The sequence below is a fragment of the Tachypleus tridentatus genome, chromosome 9, assembly GCF_004210375.1.
Source record: "Tachypleus tridentatus isolate NWPU-2018 chromosome 9, ASM421037v1, whole genome shotgun sequence".
Taxonomy (NCBI): domain Eukaryota; kingdom Metazoa; phylum Arthropoda; class Merostomata; order Xiphosura; family Limulidae; genus Tachypleus; species Tachypleus tridentatus.
The window spans coordinates 57,183,658-57,208,247 of NC_134833.1; the positions used below are offsets into that span (position 1 = coordinate 57,183,658).

At 32.8% G+C, this 24,590-nt stretch overlaps 1 protein-coding gene across 8 annotated transcripts in view; it reads right to left on the reverse strand.

Annotated features, from left to right (window-relative positions):
* The window catches only part of LOC143225288 (uncharacterized), a 66,773-nt gene that overhangs the window by 34,387 nt on the left and 7,796 nt on the right, over positions 1-24,590 (reverse strand). For 3 of the 8 annotated variants that reach the window (XM_076454424.1, XM_076454423.1, XM_076454422.1), the window contains exons 3-7: positions 7,767-7,848; positions 3,728-3,848; positions 2,086-2,268; positions 1,309-1,431; positions 295-908 (exon numbers count right to left, since the gene is read on the reverse strand). In XM_076454424.1, the coding sequence (XP_076310539.1) occupies positions 295-908; positions 1,309-1,431; positions 2,086-2,268; positions 3,728-3,848; positions 7,767-7,848 (1,123 nt within the window). Of the gene's footprint in view, positions 1-294; positions 909-1,308; positions 1,432-2,085; positions 2,269-3,727; positions 3,849-7,766; positions 7,904-18,062; positions 18,083-24,590 lie in introns of those variants that run through there. The other 5 variants (XM_076454428.1, XM_076454425.1, XM_076454427.1 and 2 more) reach the window with 3 other exon arrangements.

Consider the following 24,590-nt stretch of genomic DNA (forward strand, 5'->3'; position numbering starts at 1 on the left):
GAATACATTTTTCTATATGGCTACATTTGTAAAAGTTCCCAATGGAACTGGAATTAGGCTTAACACAATAATAATAAAAAAACTATTTTATTATTGAATTCATTTTCTTAACACAAAACGTTACTTCACTTATTCTTGAGAAGATTTTATTAAAAAAAATAATTTTTTTTTGGTTTGATAGCAACTCCAAATATGGATTTGTGAATTTTTTCACTGAATGAACAAAAACGTTTATTTATAGTAATAATGTATACCTAAAATGCTAAGATACAATGAAAATATTTAATAGCTTACTTTCAGATGCAGCTGTTTGAGTTCTTTTTCTCTAGCCCTCAAATCTTCAGCACTTAAATGATGACTATGAAAACTTCCATCATGAAGAGAGTTTGAGGAAAAGCTAAAATTCCTTGCTTTACCTGGCAAGATACTTTTTGATGTTTCAACAAGATGTGTTGGAGAAAGAGAACTATTATGAACTTCAGAATTGGCACTCATTGTGTGGACTGAATAATCATATGTGGTAGGTGACATACTTTGGTTTAGTCTAGAATAGAGAGACTCTCTGTAGTTCTTGAGCACTGGACTCGGGGGTAGGCTGCGACTACGTAAGGGAGAGGCATGAAATTTGTTGTTGTAATTACCATTAGAGTCTGTAGCTTTTTGTGTACCAGAAGAAGGGATTTGAATACCTTCCCGTACTAACCAGCGAGGAGTGTCTTGTGAAGTCTGTGGTTCTCTTGGGTTGCAAATCATATACTCAAACTTTGAAACTTTTTCCACAAAGTCAAGACTATCTCCAGGATCACTCTCATAATGTATAAAAGGCGCTGACCAATTTGACTGGTGATTAGGTGAGAACCAGTACTCACCTAATTTTTTATTATTGTATGCATATTTTTCCTCAGGCACTAGAAAAGGTTTGTCAAAATTTGTTTATGTCAGTCATTCTTAAAAGCAGTGTAATGGTTACATATAAAAAATACAGGAGCTAATTTCACATAAGAAAAAACATTCTTACAAAGATGTAATGTTTTCTACAACAAAACAGACTATGCAATGTGAACTTTAAATTTTTTGTAAAAAAATAAAGGGAGATTTAATGCCAAAGTAACAAAATATAAAACTGTGCACATAAAGAGATTTGCTTTGTTACATCCTTAAACCTTGTTAAAACATTGTACCATTACACTACTATGATTGTTTACCATTAAAATAAAATACACCATGAATCTGCTGATTTTAACATAATAAAAATTAAAATACAAACGAAATATGAGATACTACCCTACTGGTTAGTAAGTTACCTACCTGGAGAAAAGGCATTTGGCACTACCGAGACCCTTACATTTGGATATTTTTTTCTCATTTCTTGAGCCTCTTGAGGATGGTTGAAACGGAAAAAATTTGATCTTCCCAAACATATCATACTACCTAATAACCATAAAAACAGTAATTTAAATTTTATCATACTGACACATTAAATCTGTTTTTGTAAATACATTAATCACTGATTTATAATGAAAAAAATGCTCTATCTCTGAAAAGGTGTTGTATCTTAAAAAAACATGTAAAAAAATACAAAAAAAACACTACTGTTTTGTTGAAGAAAAATTTTGAAAGTGAAATACAGCCTTTGTTATACTAGGTAAATGTTTTATACTAGTTTGGTTTTCAAAGTCTGTATTTGAAATTTTCTTACATTTATTGTGAATGACTGGGCATTAGTTTATTTTTTTAACTCAAGAAACTAGTTTTCTATCCTTAGTTTTATGAAAAAGGTATAAAAATAAACAATAGCTTAAAAACAAATATATTTCAAAACACAGGACCTTTAAGAATATTATTTAGGTTTTGTTTTTTGAATTTTTTGATTTCATTAATTTGTGGTTTACAATAGTAAAGTTAAATTACAACATAAAAAAACAGTTATATACATTTATATACAGTTAAACTAATAATAATAAAGAGAAGGAATACATTATCTGTAAGATGAGACTTCACAATTGACAATGCTAAATGCTTTTCAAAGTAGTGACACAAAAGTGTACAATCTGTTTATCAAAAGTGGAAGGTCACACAGTTCACCTTGTGCAAGTCGTGTGGGTTCAGAAATTCTCATCCCATCCACAGAAACCATTTCTGCTAAAGGGTACAACCTGACTAAGCCATCGATGTTTTCAAGGTAGCAGTGTTCCGACTTGATTCCAGTACCCTTAACAAGTATATCCTGTAGAACTGAAGCATCAGCCCGACCTACCCTGGTTATACCTGCATAAAACACACACCAACCTTACATCAATAAATCTAATATTATTTAACAAGAAAGACCATTTGAAATTGGTTCCAGTGCATTATGAATATCATGAAAATTGTGTTCACTGTGAATAGTGAAAAAAATGAGAAAAATATCCTATAAACTTGCTGTTTTTTAAATTAAATGCTGAAAACAAAGTTCTGACAATAGATGGAAAACAAAATGCTGTACATAAAAAACTGGATTTGGATTGTATGCAAAATGGTTACCAAAATTTTGGCAAATATTTTCTATGTTCTAGTGATGAACAATTACAAATTGTTTTGCATCTTGGTAAATAATCAATGAGATCAAATTATTAACCAGTCATGAAACACCACTTTGAATTATTTTTAATCTTGTAACTAATATATGTGCCCAAATTATTACGCAATCAGAATCATTGTCGACTTCATTGATGGTATTTAAACCTAAATTAAACACAAACAGTTGGAATCTTTAGTTCTGAGAGTATGTATTATTTTGGCTTTTAGTACAGGCTTGAGGAGTTTGTCAAATAACAAATTATTATATTATTTTCCCCAGCTTACCAAATAAAAATATCAAACCTTTGGTTCTATGTTACATAATTTCTTTAAACTTAACTTAAGTAGTAATTACGTTTCCAATCACTTAGTTGCCTACTTGTACATTACTACTGTTATAGGTTCTCAAATAATTCCTTTTTTGAAATTAAATTCTGTGAACCTAAGTTCTTGTATCTCACCTGATGAAACCAAGTAAACGTGGCAAAATGTTGGGAATAAAACACAATTTTACTGTGTAAAACTGATAACAAATGTGAGTGAATTCATAACTGTTTTTAATCATGATATGATTCATAATGCTTTCATGTCTCGTGAATCTTAATTTTAAAAAAATCAGAGACCAACAGTAAACTACAGAATATGGTTGCTTGAGTTAGTGATTCCAACAACCCCATTTCTGGAAGCCTGCCAAGACACACTGTAAACTGACTGTTGGCAGAATCCCAAAAAAGATGTGTGAGAAAAAAAAAAAAGAGAAAAAAGTAGTATCTCCAAATATTTTTGTTTCAAGATTAATTCTGAGTCTATCAATAACATCAGCTGCTATAAACTATGTTTTTCTCAGGACAGTTTAATGTCAACAATTTTAGAACAACTCTCTGGGTACTGAATCAACTCCCTCTCCAAATATATGTGTGATACATACTTCGTGTGTCATGCACACAGGAAACAAAGTTATTCTTTAAACTTTGTAAACAGTTACACTTGAGGCACAATGTTCACATTCAGTAAAGTATACTACTTTCTAACAATTCTGAATTAATTTAGTGTTAAGTAAAACACGTTCAAGTACAAACTGTATTAGTATTTGCAAACTTAAATGGTTAACAAGTATATTGGAACTTACCTGTTAAAACTTGATTCTGTAAAATAAAATGTCACCTACCTTTGCGGAGAGGATGAATTGTTATTGATGTACTGAGGCGTCCTCCTCCTAAGCTCACAAGATGAGGTTGATCTGTTTGTAACTTCACAGATTTCCCCGTTTCCAGAACCTCTACACTATCCTATAATGATATAAACAATTCTATAAATGCTCCATTTAAATAATAAAAAAAGACATACTTCAGAACATATTATTAATATCATAAGTGGTTTAATGGTCTATTTTGATAAAGCTAGCTATATAACAAAAAATATCAACTTAAAAGTTTCAGTGCACAAAGTACAACTTCTTATAAAAACACTTGTTACAATGTTTACAATATTTCAGTGTCAAAAACACTTATCTGCTGTTATATAAAACACAGAATTACAACCTTTAAGGTGATTTGCTGAAAATAAGGCTCTCTACTCAACCATTCCTTTTTATAATAAACTAACAAGTTAACAATTATAATGGCAAATACGTTAAATTGGATATTAAGATAACACGTAAAAGTATTCCATCCAAATCTGTAAATCTCACAACAGATGGTACTAGCAACTGTGAACCTTACATGTATACCACACCCTCTGAGTGATTTGTTAATACTTCTAAATGGTTGTGAGAAGGTTTGGACTTTAACACTCAATATGCCCTTTGGTTTTAAACCTTCTCTAGCCCATAAATCATGACATATTAGCAGAAACTAGTACTTTATCCAGCCTTGAAATGTGATACATATATTGTATGTACAAGTACAACAGTATAAACAGAAACTACATAAGTTCTAATCAATGCAATTGTGTCAATGTTGAAACAAAATTCCAAAGTTTATAAAATTATGTACCTTTCAATGTTTATAGATACACACATAAAAAAATATATTAAACATTTTGAGCTACTGTTGGCATATACTTCATCAAATCTTTAAATCAGCTATCTGAGAAGCATATTTACCATTTTAAAACAAATTACTTGTGTAAACATTTTTATATTTTCTTTTTACCTTAGGTTTGGATGTGTACAAGATAAATTGGTGATTAAAGAAATATTCAAACAAAAATTAAAAGAGCGACTATATACAGTTACAACTTTTTTGCTCTTGTGTTAAAGTATGTTAGGTGGTGTGACGCACAGAGCAAAGACTGTCATTCATTACACAGATGTTAAGAAACATGATTAATATGCACATATAAACATGAGTACCTATTTGATAATTAAACAGTTGCACTTTCTTGTAATCTCACTTTTCCATGTACAGGAAGTGAAAAATATTTCAAAATGTGTGAAGCAGTGTGCAAAATCAAGAAAAAAAAAGTGGTACTAAAAAAGAAAACAACATGATACTTAACTATGGCATGGACATGAGGATTTTCATAATCAAAGAACAATTTTGTTATGTTGTAAGAGAGTAAAAGCAACTGGAATAGGTATGATCATCTTAGCTGATTCCATGACCTATCATCAAATATCCAGAAAGTGTGAACAAGTAATTACCACTCCAAACCATTGCAGCATCTACTCTTTGAAAATGAAATAAACTACAGAACATGTAATTTTGTAACAAGTCACACACGAACGTCAGAGCAGGACATGTTGCCTACTTAATCTTATCAAAACAATATATAAATTTAACAGTAGGTTAGGTAACTAACTCTCATGAAATATTCTTCCAAAAAATGAATTAGTGGATGCAATTGTTAGAAATTTGACAAAAGGTTTCTTTAAAGTATGTGGTTTCATAAAAAACAGAAGAATTAATTTTGACTTTTTTTTTAATACTATTTCTAATTAAAATTTATTTCATGTAATTGTTTGGACTTGGACTCTGCATAGTTCACCTACAAAATTATTTTCATGTTAAGTATAAAAATACTATTTTCTATCTTACATTTTTCACATTTCACTTGCATAAATCTCTAGAAACTCCTAAATGAATATCAAAAGTTAAGATGTGTGTTTATATTTCATTTTCCATTTTCTTTACCACATCACTAACTCTAGCTATCATCAGTGTTTAAAATTAAAAAATAGATATATAAATATCTTTGAACTATTTGCTGAACAACCTTAGAATATTATTTTTTTAGATCCCATGTACAATTTCACATCTTTACTTTCTTTTGTTTTTTATATGTTTCATTTTCCTTTCCTATTTTATATCTTTAATTATTTAAATCAACATACAGCAGTGGTTGTCTGGGTGATAACATTATCATCAGCAGAAACCATTTAGCTTCTTTTAAGATATATTTTACACTTGCTTTGTTAGAAGAATTTGTTGAGTGAGGTAAAGCTTAGAATAATATTACAAAGTCATTAAATCTTCCAAATATGAAGTTTAAAACACAAATAACATATAAATAAATGAAATATAAAAGTAATGCCTAAATACCAGTTAACTGTCTCTAATTATACTCAGGTAAGAGACAACCATACATACTACAGCAGATCAAGGAATAAAAAATACTAAAGGCAGTTACAGCTATCTACTGATAACAATTTGGTACCAATTTCAAAAAACAGAGGATTATAGTGTAAAATAAGCTCCTTCTAATGACAATATACAGGTGTGTCAAATGACTTATAATTCTTAATAAATAGCACAGAAGATGGGCATGGCACCTGTAAGGAGTTAATAAAATTCATTACTTATTTCTACTGCAATCTGCCAAAAAACTTTGAAACATGTCAATAAAGCAAGTAAATATGCTTATTATATAGACAAACATCTACAGGACTGAGGTTATCTGATTCAAGATAAAGACAGAGAGTTAATATTTCTAAAATCTGGTGATAACAAAAACTGGAGTTCAAGTGTTTTTAAAGGTTCCTTTATGAAGCAAAAAAGGAATTAAAATTTAAATAAAAACTTTAACTTATATTATTATAATGTTAATTTCACTGACAATCATGGATAGTAAAAGTGTTTAATTTTGAATGTAACTCAGTAATGTGCAGATAAAATCTTAAAAAAGTGTGTCATACACAAAGAATTAATAAGCAATAAGATTTCCAAACAGGAGAGAAAACACACAGAAGTAGGGCTTGACCATATCCTCAGCTGGAATAAAAACACACATAGAAGTAAGGCTGCAACACACACCTCTAAGTTTCCAAAGAACAAGAAAAATAAAATGGAATAAATACAAACCAAATGGGGCAGAAATAGTCAGCCTGAAGAAAGGGTACAACAGCAATGGTAAAATAAAGTTCCTGAAACCTATTGTAAGAAAATGAGATTCTGCATGAAAAGACAACTCCAATGAAAAAGTATTCCTGTCCACCTAAGCAGAATATGAAATTACTGCAAATTCTTTGCAATAGTATTAAAAGGGTAACTCAATTACCTAACAAGTAAGGGGTTGAAGACACATCAAGGACCAAGATAGAGATGTTTTTAAAGAGAAGATTCAAAGTCATATAAGTAAACATCATAGAAAAGTATTAAAAACTCATGGCACACTTACAGTCCCAATCACAGATGCTATTAAAATATACAACTGAAATTATTCTTTCTTATAAGGGTCCAAATGCTGGAATACAGAACTACCATTTTCCAGATTAAATTTTTATGCGATTAGAATTGTGCTAATTGGTATGACTAATCATTTACTATTTTCAGGTTAAACCTAAAACACTGTTGTAGTCAAAAGTTGAAATATGAAGCTTTGATTGAAAAAAGGTTTAACCAATTCAGTGAAAAAAATAGCCAGATATACAGTAACTTTAATTACTTTAAAAACACATAATCTCACATTTAAATTTCCCTAATTTCAAGGTTACTTCACTGTAATTAGTATAATATTCAAATGTGTAGTTAAGAATGACATAAATTTCATCTTTTGCTTTCCCTTAATTCTCCTAGTAGGTTTCATGATACAATTTCTTAAATATATTTCTATTACAAATCAACATGGCCTAACAACTTCAAAATTTCTAAGTTTCAATAAGAATGAATTCAGAATTAACTCAAAAATACTGTATTAAATATTCAAAAACTTTCTTATTCACGATAGTTGTTTAACAGACATTTTCAGGAAGTAAACAAAATGATTACCTTAGCAAAGGGAAGCTGTGTATTCTCAACATCAAAGGACGAATCAACTCTCGATTTTTCTATCAAGTCCATTTTCATCTCACTTTAGGAGGATAACAGTAAACAATCACAACAGACAGTCTGGTTTTAACTGACAGCTTGAAAGATACAAGATGAAAAACAATGGTGCTTAAACAAAATAAAACTTCTGTACCAATGACTTAGGAAAATTCAAAACATTAAGAAACAAGCGGATTATATTACAGTAAATTTTCCAAGATCATCAATGAAAATCAACCAAACTCAGGGGCCACAAGTAACTATGTCAGAGTCTAAGAAACTTTGAATATTCAAGTAAATAGTTATGATGTTATATTAAAAAAAAAAAAACATGATACTAATTATCTCTAGAATTACAGAAATAAAGTATATGAATGAAGATACACACTGTCAAACCTAAACAAACCTCTCTTTTCTCTCAATCCAAAAGAATACAAGTTCAAGTGAATAATTCTGGTTTATCTCATGCCTTTCAACCATTAATTTATTACAATTCAGCAGATATTTTCAAAATATTTTTAAGCAAACTAATATTTATTTTATAACGGGGAGATAAAAACAAACATCGTAATATCTCACACAAAACACGTGCATTTTTATTCTGAAATCAAAGTTTCACTTACTAACTGTAGAACAAAACCACAGTTTATTGCAGTTAGGATAAATTAAACTTGTATCTGTTTATCTACTTACCACAATATATACCAAGTAAGTGACAGTTACCAGCAAAGATACAATAATTTAAGAATGTAAATAACAGCCTTGTAACTTAAAGTGAACACGCATAAGTGAAGAGATAAAATTTATTTATGAACAGCCCACACTTTGAACGTGTCCAAATTTGCCTATTTTCATCACCTGTACTGTAATTAAAATAAATCTAAAACCTAAATTTTTCCTCGAGATATTATTTCTTATGGTGGAACAAGTAACAAACTTATTTTTAACAGCAAATCAAAGCATAACATTCAAAGTAACATTTAAACATTCTCATAATACAGATCCAAATTTAACTTAATTGTAAACTAGTTTATTCGATTTTGCTGTATTTCAACTTGAATAGAAGTTCATTTTTATCGTGTTCATAAAAACAAACTACAAACAAGAGGAAACTAAGTTCATTATTTTGAAGATAACGATTTCTACAATTTTTATCACTACTATAATTAATGTGCAAATTATTATTATACCTTCTTGTAATATTATCATAATTTTCCATACACGAACAATACTGTCTCTTCTAAAATATACTATAAGCTTCTTGTTTAATAAGAAAACTAATCAATTTACACTGTCAAGTTATTCATTATCAGTGTACAGAGTGACGTCTGCTAGATATTTAATTATTTGATGCCTTAAAAATTATTTTCTTACTAAGCCTATTGTATTTCACTTACAATAAGTTTACTTCCTTAAATTTTACAACAGAAACTGCTAAAAAACATAAATGACAATGAGCAAAATATTCCAGACTCAATAACCTTACATGTAAGTAATGTAACAGTTTTATTTTAAATTTCCTAAACTTTGTCTTGTTACTATGAGGCACAAGTGGTATCAGTCATGGATTCTTTCCTTTCTTCACTAAAATTATACATTTTAGCAAGAACAAGAAAATTCACAATTCTCTGCAAGTAAAAATAAATAACATATCTATAATGGAATAGAAGTTTTCTAAACTTATTAAAATTTCAATAATTTTTTATCAGAAAAAACGACCTAAACTGACAGTATATACTAGCAGTATAAACGATCTACTCTTTCATTACAATCCATAATGTACCTAAATATTTCCAATGCTGCGTTTGGACAGAATCCAAGTATGAAAAACAAAACCCGTATTTTAGTATTTACGATTTTTAATGTTGATTGGTAACATTATTAAGGTTGAGGTAGAAGCTTGTTTGTTTTTGAATTTTACGCAAGGCTACACATGGACTATCTGCAATAGCCATACCTAATTTGGCAATGTAAGATTAAAGGGATGCAGCAAGACATCATCACCTGTTGGACTACTCTTTTACCAAATAGTGGGATTGACCCTTATTTTATAATGTACCCACGGCTGAAAGGACGAGCTTGTTTGGTGTGACGGGGATTCGAATCCGCAACCCTCTAATTACTAGGTCAGCGTCCTAACCATCGGACCATGCCGGGCCTGAGATAGAAGTACTACAAACAAATGGGCAAAAACATTATCAAGTTTGTTTTGTGTACCATGAAAGATGTTTACGTTCATTAATACACAAATACTTTCTCTGAAACTCAGTTTGTGCGTTATTTTCTTCAAATTTATGCTCCGCTACCGAATTAAATCTTAATATGTTAACAATAGGTAAATTCATAATTTTGTGTAAACTAATCTACAATTAAAGTTAAAATCCATGTAATGAAACATCAAATTTCACGTTTAACTGAAGAGGACATGTGAAAATGTTGAAATTTCTATCCATGTATATTCGTTGTTTCTTTACTGTAAAATTAAACTATTTCAAACCTTAATTTTTTAAAATAATTTAATGCTATAGATGTCACGTATTACATAAACTTCCTTTATATGTCCTGCAATGTAGTCGTTACTCGCTGTTTGGTAAAATGAATTTAGGCCTGAATTTATTAATGTTTCCAACGTATGCGATTCATTATAGTCGATGCCGTTTCAAAACCTTCTAAGATAACTCCTTTCCTGACATAAATTATGGTATCACACCATTAGAATATCTTACTAGGTTAGCCTCAGTTTAATGGTAAGTGCTGTATATTCGTTGACTAGCCACTTGTAACTCAAAGTTAAGTACCAACCATTATCAACGATAACATATCACCAACGTAAACAATGTGCTGCGAGTTTCTGATATCGCTGAATCCCGAAGGAACTGAGAACACGAGTTGCGCCATCACATGGTTTCAGCGAGAAACTATTCTTGTTAAACTACAATACACGAGAAATAAAGGCTCGGATAAAAGACATGCATGCAAAGGCTTGTATAATAGTAAAAACCGTGTTTCCTTTTACAATTATCCCTCGTTTAGACACAACCGAACAGTAATAATCGACAGGATTCAGATGTCGCTGAAAGCTATCAGCTCCTTTGATTGCGAATACCCGTGTACAGTCAATGTGTAAAACATTCATTCTTCGGTTGTTAACACTGTATTACCACAATCGAAACCATCTCAACAAAGAAAACATGATTGCACGTCTGTATGTGTGCTGATCTTCATGTATACGATCAGAGAATGAGCGCGAAGAAAAACACGAAGGGAAGATAAATCGGAAACTAGTTTTCTTCCTGAATGTAGAATTTATCACGAGTCATCCTACACTTTTTTATTGTACAATGATTTACATACAAAAACGCGGGTAGCGCTAAGCAAAAACTAACAGAATAATCAGTGATGACGAGAAACCCACTTGTTGAGAAATTTATATGCAAAAACGGCTCGTTTGGGCTGAGAAAACACTTTACATAGAAGAGCGAACAACGTTTCGACCTTCTTCGGTCATCGTCAGGTTCACAAAGAAAGAGGTAACTGACCGGAAGCTGACCACATGTTTGAAAGGGGTTGTGTAACTGTGTGTCGAAATGTAGAGGGCGGTATTAGATGTTTGAATATATAATTTATTATATTAACGAACATCACAAACTGTTTTAAACATAATTCTGATATCTGCTTCATTTCATAACCGACTTCAAACACCCAACTTTATAGCTGTAGTGTGGCGTTTTAAATGTTTTTGTTTGTTTGTTTTTGAATTTCGCGCAAAGCTACTCGAGGGCTATCTGCGCTAGCTGTCCCTAATTTAGCTATGTATGACTAGAGGAAAGGCAGCTAGTCATCACCAACTCTTGGGCTACTCTTTTACCAATGAATAGTGGGATTGATCGTCACTTTATAACGCCCCCACGGTTGAAAGAGCGAGCGTGTTTGGTGCGACCGGGATTCGAACCCGCCACCCTCGGATTACGAGTCGAACGCCTAAATGTTTTTGTAAAGTGATAACAATGAAAATAACTATCATTCTTTCATGATGTAAAATGTTGGCAAAAAAAATTATTTAAAATGATATAAAGGGTTTCGTTGTGTGCGTGTACATAAATTTTCATCGGTGTATTTTATAATACCTAACATCAGATGTGATTGAAACCAACCAACAAAGGTGTGTAATAATACTAGAGTGTAGCGTCTAGTAGCTAGACAGTCTGTAACAAGAGTGTAGTTGTCTTGAACAATGCCTGAAAATTAGGTTTTGAATGAGTTTTTACTTTGACGTCACGCTTGTGGCAGACACTATAGAATGCAGAACACCACCAATTCTATAACGATTATAAAATTATTTTGAAGCGTACATAACAACATGTTTGAGAGTAATTAATCTTTGTTTTCTGGCTCAAATTCTCGTATTTTCAAGAATTTATCCTGTAACACATGATTTTCGGCAAACACGGTAACTTGTAAATATTCTTACCAAATCATTTTGTCACAAAACTTCCCCCAGGAGTACAGTGGTAAGTTTACGGACTTATAACGCTAAATCTGGAGTTTAATTTCCCTCTGTGGCCACAGCAGATAGACTTGTGTGGCTATGCTGTGAAACAAACAAATACCAGCAGAGCGTGATTCAATGGTTAGCGTACTCCACTATGGACCCTCGTGTTCTTTGTTTGGGTCCCATTACCATGAGAACAAAGATCGTACTTTGCATTTTGACGCCATGGGTACATTTCAGAATGAGAGTCAAATACTCGTCTTCGGTCAGACGTGAGTGGCCGAATAGTTGGCGGTGGGCGCTGTTAACTAGTTAACTTCTTTTTAGTCGATCTTTATATACACGACTATTAAATTTAGGTTTAATACGAGTGTATTATTTAGTTTAGGTTGTGCGAACATTGTTATTTTTGGGTTCGATGGTTATGACAAGTTTGCTAATTACGCTATTATTAAATCATTTGTTGTGTAGTTCAGTTGTTGTTAATTGACGTCATGTTATTCGTACATTCTGAATTTTTGTTGCTTTAAGCTAGTTTTGTTACTATAATGCGTCTCGTAGTTTGTAGAAAATTGTAGGCCTCAGTCGATATATATATAGTGTTAATTTATCTGTTCATCGAATATACGACATACTTAATAATGGCCTAATTAATGTTGGGTCAAAGGTAAGTGGGCTCGCAGATTTTGTTTTCTGCCATAACAATTATTTTGCTTTATAGAAGTACTGTTGTAACAAAAATACTAATTTGACCACAAATGTTTGTGGTCAAATTAGTAAATATAATAAAACATGTAGTGGAAAAAGAGGTCTGTAATGTAGTGTGCTGTATTTATTCTCGTGTATAAATTTTAAGGTTAGTTTTATTTTTCTGTATGATTTCAGCTCTGCGAATGAAAAAAAGCTAAAAATTAAATATAAAGAATATCTGGTGAGGATAAAGAGGGAAGAAAGCGGCGAGCTTTGGGTCAGTCCCTAAGAAATTATAAGATTATAGCGTTTTATGTTGTTATAAAATTACTCGGGGAGCGTCCGACTTTCAGTCAGTTTTAGAAGTTAGAAGAAACGCAGCAACTATAAACGTTGTAACCCAAAATAGAGAAATGGTGCTTTTTAAGAACGAATTATGAAAGGCAGGAGTTTAGCAGGAGAATAGTAAGAAAGAAACCTAGTTCTAAATGTGTTGTTGTATACCCCCACCAGTGGCACTGCGACATGTCTGTGGACTAGCACCGCTAGAAATCTGCAGAGCACATATAGCCCATTGTGTAGCTTTGTTATTAATTACAATAAAGTTGTTTACAACGAAACGTCATTCTCTACACTTGTGTCTCCACAACAGGCAGTTGCCGTCCATTTTACAAAGTTTCATCATAAATACTCTGCTTGAACAATATATCAAAGAAAGGTTCTTTACGTCGTCGTAGCGTTGATCTGTTAGTTTTTTAAAAATTTATATGCAAAAACGGCTCGTTTGGGCTGAGAAAACACTTTACATAGAAGAGCGAACAACGTTTCGACCTTCTTCGGTCATCGTCAGGTTCACAAAGAAAGAGGTAACTGACCGGAAGCTGACCACATGTTTGAAAGGGGTTGTGTAACTGTGTGTCGAAATGTAGAGGGCGGTATTAGATGTTTGAATATATAATTTATTATATTAATATAGGTATAAAGGCGTTCCTTTATATTGGTTTATTTTGGGTTTAAGTTGTTGTATAAGTAAGGCTTCTTTAATTTTACGTTTGTTTATGTTTGTTTCTTTATTTAATATTTGAGTGTTTTCTATGGTTATGTTGTGTTTATTTGACTTGCAGTGTTCGAAAACGTGTGAAGGTGACTTTTATGTTCTTTGAATCTGGTTTCCATTTTCTACTTGTTTCTCAATATAGAAGTCGTGGCAGTTATCACATTGTATTTTATAAATAATGTTGGTGTGGTGTTTGTCAGTGTAGTTTTTACATAGTATAGACCTCAGTTTTGTGCCGGGTTTTTGAATAAATTTGGTATTAATTGGAATGTCATATTTTGTTACTAATTTTTGCCAAATGTTGGTTATTTGTTTGCTGATGTCGGGAATATATGGTATACAGCAGTATATGGTTTCGTGGTTTTTTGATTCGTGAGCTGTATTTACTTTAGTTGGTTGATTTTGCTTTCTGTCTAGGTGTGTGCGTATAATGTTTTCTACGGTTTGTGGAGGAAACTTATTGATGTTGGTGAAGTATTGTTTTATTTTGTCTAATTCATCGTTAATTTTATCTGGTGAGCATAGTTTTATGGCTGTGTTTATTTGGTTTCTTAGTATGTTGAGTTTTTGTGTTGTTTCATGTGCTGAGTCCCAAGGAATGTATAGTCCAGTATGGGTGATTTTTCGGTGGATTTCTGTTTGAAATTGTGTATCAGTTCTTGTAATTTTGAGGTTAAGAAATGATATTTGATTGTTTTCTTCCTGTTCACATGTGAAGTTGATGTTGGGATGTATAGAGTTAATGTGATTGAAAAAATTAAGTATGTGTTCTGTAGATTTGATTATCTCTTTTATATACACATCTCTCGAAGAGCAATGTGTTTCCTATGGGTTCTAATCTTTCATCAAAACGTCCAACAAAATATTCACTCCACCTTCTGACTTTACAGTTAGTCACTCCATCTCTCAAAAACGTCCAAAAATATATTCATTCCACATCTTTAAGTAGAATAAGATGTTCATTATACATTTTAAAATGTGTGATCACATAATACTGAAGGTTTCCAATACAAAATCTACAACCAAATTACATCCTTATTTGCTTATTATAATACGAGTTAACAAAAAAAAGTCACCCGCTGGTGTAGCGGTAAGTCTATGGATTTACAACGCTAAAATCACGAGTTCGAATCCCCCTCGGTGGACTTAGCAGATAGCCCCATGTGGCTTTGCTATATGAAAACACACACAATAAAAGGAGCAAACATGTCTAATTAGAAGTCTGCACAGAAACTACAAAACTTCAAACATATTCAGTTTAAAAATGTACAGTTTAAAAAAGTTAGATAACTCGTACATGTGTTAACTCTATAAACTTTCTATGAAAGCCGTATTTTGAACTAAACATGTTGATAGGAAAGTAAGGCATTTTTCTATTAATTCTATAACATATGGTACTTCACGATGCAACATTCGGAAGGCGTTAACACGTTTTCATGAGAAGAAAATAGTCAATGTTTAGAAACTGAATTTATCTATTCACATTATAAGAACGTATGTTACAAAAGCTCACTGATTGGCACTCATACGATAAGTACCCATAGTAAAGCGCACTATCACATCCTGTTAACATTTCTGGTACGTACGATTCTGCCTTAATGATGTTTACACAGTAACGTACAGTCCGTTAATAAACTGTAGTAGGCGTGTTTATATAAACATAACAAACGTATTAGAATAAAAACAACAGGCAAACATAAATACATGAATATAATATATTACTTCACACGATTATCAGGAGTTATCATGCCTGCATTAATGATACAGGACTTTCAAAAAAAGTTTGAAAATAATGACGTGTCAATAATTATTATTACGTAAATCACTACGAATATTAAAGTATGATATTTTTAAACATGTAACAGACAGCTAACAACTCAACTATTATTACGTAAACCGCTACGAATATTAAGGTATGGTATTTTTAAATATGTAACAAACAGACAGCTAACAACTCAATTACTACGTAAACCGCTACGAATATTAAGGTATGGTATTTTTAAATATGTAACAAACAGACAGCTAAAGACCCAACTGCAGAAACAACATACGTATAATTTCAACTTGTTTCTTTCTATGTACGTATATCTAGCTATTTGATCCTACAGTTATTGGACAGTAGGACCACACCAACCAGGCAGATTCGGTCTGGTCAGTAGGGATGAGGTCCTCATTAATATGGTGCCCCTAAAAAATCACCCAGATATGATGGGGGACTATGAATTTGTGTCCAGGTTCGCCAACATGTTGTTTATGTTTCTGCCTCCCCTTAGAATCCAGGGGCACTATGTTTGAAATTCTGTTCATCAGCTTGTGGGAGTAGATGTACTGATGACCCCTGCCTGTGGAAGGAACTCCTATAGAAGTAATTAGGAATAAAAGATGAGTTTAGGATATTAATGCGAAGTAGCTTTAAACCCGCAAGGAACACGGGTATGTAACAGTAATCTATGGAATCACTTTTTTCACACCCTTGTTCAAATTAAGCTTCAAAAGATAAACTCATGAAGTAAAAAAGTTTTAAAGTGTTTAAAATAGTAACATATAGAATTAAATAATACTAAAGGTTCATTGTTAATTATATGACTTTCTTTGTACTTCGTGATGTAAGTTGTCAATACAAAAATATTTTGATCATATATAAACGCCAGAACAACGGCGAGACTATTACAATAAATGTTAACCTGAACGTCTTTATTCGAAGAGTGTAAATATTATGCGATAACTGATAACTTACTAGAGTATCCTGTATAATATAACTGAGTTATAACTACATAAAAAAGGTTATCACTGGAAGAGGAAGCAGTTTTATAAAGTTCTCTTCTATTATTCATTCACGGATTGTAAAAAACCCGAGTTTTATGGTATGCCATAAAAACCCACGTGATTTGTTCAAAATATGCATTGCAAACATCACTTTTGGATCTATAAAACTGATTTTAGGTATCCTGAACAAACTATGATTTCAATTCGTACTTCACTTTAAACTAAAAGGTTCTGTTACTCTCAAAGAGAGCTTTCCTGTACCCCGTGGTTCGTGCACCTAATTTAACGTACGTGAACAAAAACACTGTTACACATTTCTTGTACTATTCAACATTGTTGTAATTCCTTTCACAGTAATTGCGAGGTTCATTATTACACATACACATGTAGTGCAAAAGTTAGTCTGCCGATAATTTTGAACTAAAGGCAACTTTTTCGTTACTCCGAATAGTGGGATTTGAATATTATCTTTAAAGCCAGCTCACAGCCACAAAGTGCGAAGCGCAAACTAACTGAGCAACATAAACCCAAGCATGGTTGGACTTGAGGTATAACTCAAGATTGTGGAACTGGCGAACCTTGTTTGAATGCGTCAGATACCACTTAGTATTCCCTGCACTTTAAATCATCAGTCGTTATAACAGTGACAACAAATCCTTCAGTGTAAATAGTGGGTGGCAGGGTGTCCATTCTGGTCAGTAACTAAAAATTAAGAACTACGACAAAGAGCTTTAGTATAGATACAAAATAACGGAGTAGACTAACCACTAGTCTACTTACTACCCTAAAATACAAGACATTTTCACAGATGTAGAGACGTAGTGGGTGTGTACATTAAAACACATCTATGAATATTATTACGAAAACAAGGTTAAAACATGTCATAATATCCTTGACCCAGATATTTTGTTGTCATGTTATCCATCTATTTGTGTACAAACAATTTAATTTTTTTCGAAAAGTAACAATTTGCATCGCTTGAAAGGAGACCTTAAATACGCAGTACATAATGACCCATAAAATACGTCTTGCAAACAACAGATTCCTACCCTAGAAGACTTTCGTAAGTAAGACTTTCGGAGGGGTGCGATTAATTCTGCTAATCAATATTTTAACTTACTCAAATTTAATATAACAAACACTAATGCTCTCAGGGTTTTACACAAAACAATTTAATGGTGAATTACAATACAGTTTCTTTTTTAAATGGTGAAATCCATATTATGTTAGGTAAAAAAAGAGGGAAACAAACCATCATTACTAGTTGCTTTAACCACGACTGCCAAGAGTGACTGTTCAATGGTGGTGTTGTAAGATGGATAACATATGACTTGTGGTGACTAAGCCGTACAGGTGTTACGATGTTCTACTTACGATAGTTTACAAAAGTCCATTAGAGCCTATCACTTTCCTCTCAGGTTATCCGTTTTACACGCCACAAATTTTTTCCAGTCAACAAACGCGGGTACTGCAAAATATGAGAGTCAAAGGGTAAATGTCAATTTTCTGTTGTCACTCTTTCTCTATTCGTAGTTTTGTTTTCTGCACACGGTCGATCTAAACACACACATAATTAATTAATATTTACGTATAACTGGACGGTAAATGTACCCAAGATTCTTTAACTCAAGGATTATAACTATTTCACTTTTGGTTCTTTTGTTCGTCTTTCACGGTTTGAAGTTCTTTAATCTAGCGTTGTCTTTGCAACACTTGGGAGATGGGTATCATTAGTATAATGTATTCTGTGTTATCAGTTTTGTGAGATCCAATATTTGCTGCACTGGAAGTAACAGTCAAGGCTGATGGAAAAATCAGAGATGAAGTATGTTAATACCAAGTAAGTCATCTTTCTAAGTTTAATTAAAGTTGAAGTCTTGTTGATTGAAGGCTGTCAACACTTCACCAAATGAATTGTCTTTATACTGGCGGTTTAACTATTGATACCAATGTGTGCACATTTTAATTCATGATGAATCATCAATAATTCTTACATATTTATTTATTTAGGGCTACCTTCAAAGCCTCCCTTTAAAGAGAAACACGTAAATGGATTTGAAGTTAGGGAGTCTTCACGTTTTTCTTGTACATAAAACAACTTTTGTGCTACAGAGAAGTAATAATAGTAGTTCATATTTTGTACAATAGTAATGTCACTATGTGAAAGCTAACTTACAACAACACCACTAAAGTTACATAAATATCATTTAACTGGGCCTAGTAACATCACTATTAATACTGCATAAAAATCATGCAACTACGCTTATACTAAAACTAATAATGCATTATACATCATGTAACTAAGATTAGCAATAACACCATTAATTTGACACACACATCTTATAAATAAATGATTTACTTATTTTGAGTATAACAATGCTATTAAGGCTTTGTTCTTCAGTCCCAAATTTTAAGCTGCCGACCAGAACCCACAGCAAGTCCTGAGCTAGTCCTTTACAAATTAATAGTGTAACTGACGGGACCATCATAACTCCCCCACAACTGACAGGGTATGTTCTGTCCCGGGTTTTGTTCCTACAACCTCCGAGTTGCAACATAACTCCCTATTTATTGTTATAGATTGTTACGTGGTTTTCAAAAAAGTATCTTTAAGAATTTACTAACTACCAGGAAAATATTTACGAAATAATTAACTACCAGAAAAAAAAGAGATGAAAGAAATTCATGAGACATTATCATCATATCTGTCAGTTCTTAATTATACAAATGGCCTCTTTATATACTGTAATTTTTCAACAACAAATCATTCATGAAAGTTAAAACTCTTCCTTGGGCTTAAACAAACTGCTATATCTTGGAGAAAGAAGAACCTGACTGGCCTTCACTAGAACTTTGCTACTTCAAAGGAATGCCAGTTGAAACTAATCAAGGTAAAAATGGATTTACACTTCCAAACTAACACGGGCAGACTGGCAGTTTATCGATTCAAAATGACAAAAGAAATAATATGTTACTCAAGTAGAACTTGTAAAGAATACCACAGGACATCGAAGTACGACTGAAATATCCTAGTTCTGTCAATGAAATTTAGTCTTAAGGTCGACATAAGTTAGTCTTTAAAGTGAACAAAACAAGTCACAGTGTAAATAAAACAAAACTGAAATTTGCAGGCCACAAGTTTTAAACTACAAGAAAACCATACTGTAATAATTATATCTGCATGTGGCTTAATTTTAATGGATGAAGCGACAACATTACAGAACATCTGGAGAGAATCAAGAGAAGTAAAACAAGCCTTCTGCTGTTGCGTGGTGTACTTGAAATTTCTTTTCAACTGGTATCTGACACGACTATATCTATACGCACATATGCATGGGTTCAAACGAAAGTTATTCACTTTTTCTCAAATTTTTATTACATGCTGTACAACATGGGTTAATTTTTTTATTGCATTAAAACGTGATTATAAACAAGTAAGTACAACCAAAAATAAAACATATTTTAATCATTGTGGTATTGCGTGTACAGTGTCTGTAAATTTAGGTGATGGTTCAGTTTACTCTGAAGTATGTTGTTGTAGGTATCTAACTGCTAAGTCGTTTGTAAACACAACATTTGGAGCAACTTGTAGTAGGTATCTAGATTGCAGTTGTTTGGAAATACAATATTTGGAGCATCTTGTCGAAGGTGTCTAGGTTGCTGAGTTCTTTCCAAACACAATATTTGGAGCATCTTAGAGGTGTCTAGACTGCTCAGTTATTTGTACATGCATGATTCGGAGAATATTGTTTGTCTAGGTTTTTGTAAACAAAGATGTATAGGTTATATAAAGTGTCTAAGATAAGTTTTCAGCAAAAACTCGTACCTATACTGTTTGTACAAAGAAATGTTTTCCTTCCACTTAGTGCCTCCATTTGCTAATCATTTAACAGTTCACTAACTACAACTGTTAGCTTATAACTTTTACCCCAGTAGTTCTTACAAATTAAGACTATATATTACGAGAATCATGACAGGAACACTTCCAGATGTGGTGATCACTTACGGCCACATTAATACACTTAAGTGTCGAGGTTAATACAAGAACAGATGTGCAAACATGATGTGCGTCTGTGAACCTGCTTCGGAAATTCCACTTATCCGCTAGTAGTTGTAAAGAGTGAATGAATACATGTAACTTGACTTGTTTTCACGCGTTATTTCAGCTGACTGAAGTTAATGTGCAGTAACTGCGGAGCTAAAATTAAACACTGAATTCAGTAAATAATTTACTTACATAACTGTAACTGTTATAAATTTTACCTTATTTAGTACCATAAGCCTTGATGTTATTACTACGTGTAACAAATGGGGCAGTATTCAGGGCAACTATACTGAAAAAAAAAAATCACACTTTTGCGTGAACAATAATTGACATTTAATAACAATAATAACTAGTTTACTCGTAATAATAAAGTATCTGAACAGGTGGAGCACCTTCGTTTGTATCACATAGTTTATGTCCGAGCTTCTTTTGATAGCACGTGCACTTATTTCCTGCAGCTTCGCACATCTTTGAACACGCCATTTTCTTGCGTTTTGCGTGGTTTATACTGACCTTTTACGAATTCTTTGTTCGTGTAACCTTATTTGGAATGAGAAGCAAAACTTCGATCGATTACAGGTTTTCTGCACATAACGGGTATCACATTTACAGTACGCTAAATTAAGTGACGACGGCCACTGGTCAGTGGATAAGTTAAAAGGTCAATATTATATATATGGGTCATTCCTTTACTGAGGGCCTACTGAAAACTAACTATCAAATAGTTTATAGTTGGGATGATTCGACAATGTTCGGAAACTGTTGAGAGAATAAGATAAACGTCAAGCTTTATCCCATTAATTATGGCGATTTGAAACACTGTTCGACAAATAAAATTTGATTTCATTTGCCCTGCATGACGAGTAGCCATTCAAAAAATTTCGTACCCTGACTTACTATCGCATCATTTATAAATTTACAATATGGCCGTGTTTCGAAAGTGAAAGCCAAATCTTGTGGTCAAATATTAAATTTACAAAGTAGGCGTAAGGTGCGGATAAGCATTCACACAGAGCTCTTTTACAATCCCAATAAGTCTTGCTTATTTGTTGACATCGTCAGCGTTAGCACTTATTCTTGAGACTTCTGAATCACCCACAAACTCGTAATTCGAACTTTCAATAAATTGCAGGTGACAAACAACGTTGTAGAACTGAATGAATCAGTTTACATTTCTTAGTTTTGTTTTTCTGCGTTACGCTACACAATAAGCTGTCTGCGCTATGCTGACCCACGGCTCTTAAATTAAACTTATAAACTCTCAAGCTTAATAATGAGCCACTTGCAACAGAGAGCTATCAGTACAGTATTCTTTTTAATGTAAAATAAATATTTAAAAAGTTTTGTAACCCTTTAAGTTACGTCTGTTTTAGAATATTAATCCATGTTATTTTGAGGTTAAAAAGACTTCACGATGGAAACTCTCGATATGATAGGTTAATAACCTTGAGACTCGCCAGATGTCCATCAGATGCGGTCAACGGTCACAAGCGTTAATGGAACTATCATATGCAGTCCTTGCGAAATACTGAAGTCTGACCAATAAACTCTATGAGAAACATTCAGTCTCTGTATCTGAAGCACCACTTAAAGAACTCTTCAAAGTTATTGAAATTGTGACAAGCATAATGGCCCTAGTGAAATGTCAATTTAGAAAGTACACACGTGATTCTAGTCTCTTTTCGCGTGTTTGCTTTGTAAAGGGGGGTCAAATATTAAATACAGTAACTACGTAGAGGTGCACGGATGCAACTTGATTAACTCTACACTATGCGACGAAGATACTCAAACACGATTTTTATATTGTGTAGTTACCTAAGCAACTAAAACAAAATTACTAAAATGTGTGTGTGTGTGTGTGTGTGTGTGTGTGTGTGTGTGTTATGGAACAAATTCCATAAATCAAATCAGTAGTTTTATTTTCAGGTACAACGTCAAATCCACTAATTAATGACCTTTCACCATACTCAGAGGCCCGACATGGCCAGGTGGTTAGAGCACTCGACTCGTAGCCTGAGGGTCGCAGGTATGAATCCCCGTCCGTCACTCCAAACTTGCTCGCCCTTTCAACCGTGAGGACGTTATAATGTAACGGTTAAGTCCACTATTCGTTGGTAAGAGAGTAGCTCAAGAGTTTGCGGAAGGTGGTGATGACTCTCTTGCATTTCCTCTAGCCTTACACTGCTAAATTAAGTACGGCTAATGCAGATAGCCCTCGTTTAACTTTACGCGAAATTCAAAACAAACCAAACTCGGTAATGTTCCATGTTAATACTGATGTTAGTTGACAAATGGAAAGCTACATGATAAGCTATGTACTTTGCCCACTGCCGATATCAGAACCCGATTCTTAGCATTAGAAGCCGACGCACCTGCCGCTGAGCCACCAAAAATTAAAGTACAGAATATCTTAATGTTGATATATTTCTAACGCTATTTTGTTGCTACTAACTTATATATCTCCAAGTTCTTCCCAGATATAACTTACTGCAAATAATCATAATGAACCTGGTAATGCAATACTTTATAAACACTCGTGTTTTTGTAACAGGAAATTGCCGCCCATTCAGGTTTATCATGAATACTGTACAAAAAAAAATATCTATCAAAGAATAATACTGTTTCGGTTTAATAATAAACTGAATATTTTTGTTACTTAACACGTTAGCTCCCACACAACCCACCGGCGAGACGTGCTCCATTTTCTTTTTAAAAGGCCACTTATTGGCTGGGACCCAACAGCTACATAATACACTCTTCCTTGAAAACGTAACTGTAAAATGACTAGTTGGACCCTGTAAAGTATCGGCAAAATAGGCTTCGGAGCCAAGATGTAAGATGTTGCCTTCCAGTAGCACAGCGATGTCTTCAGACTTACAACGCTAGAAACTACATTTCGATACTCATGGTGGGCAAAGCACAGACAGCCCATTGTGTAGCTTCATGTTTAACTGTTATATTATACTATATATACACTTCACGCAATGAATAAAAAATATTTTAGACGTGTTTAAATACCAGAAACGTGCAATATAATGTATTTGGCATACTTAAGACGTTGCGCCACAGTACGTTTCATTAGAATAATACACCTTAACGTATGTCTAAAACAGTAAATTGGGTGATGGTTACAATAGTACCATTTCAAATGTAGTATAAAATTACGATAATATAGAACATGCTGTTATGTATGGTATTATCTTCTTGTCAAATTACTGCCACATCACACTCACATGGGGAGAAGTTATATCAGCATTTTTACCTTTATTACTTAACCTGTGATAACTCAATTACCAAGGTTACGATGATAACAGATACATGAGACCTATCAATCATTGTTGTAACACCAAAAGATAAATACTATACAGTACCAGTACCGAAGAAACAAAATACACTTGTAATAAATACACAAGCTTACTACAATATTGAGAATACAGCTAGTTCAACGCTTTTATTCCCCTGAAACTTTAAGAAATAAGAAAAGTTAAATAAAACGGTCACATCAACTGTCCAAATGGACGTCATGTCTACCGCACTAATAGTAATTACTATCTAAATGCAAAAGAATCATTATAAATGCATAATAATTTAAAATAAATTTTAAATAGATTCTGGTTCATTAATTGCATAAATTTATTTCTGAGAAGCTATTTTTAAGAGAAAAAATACGTGGCACCACCTTCCATGATAATTATTAGGTTATCAGTTTTGCAATACGCAAGGAACGAAAAGTAT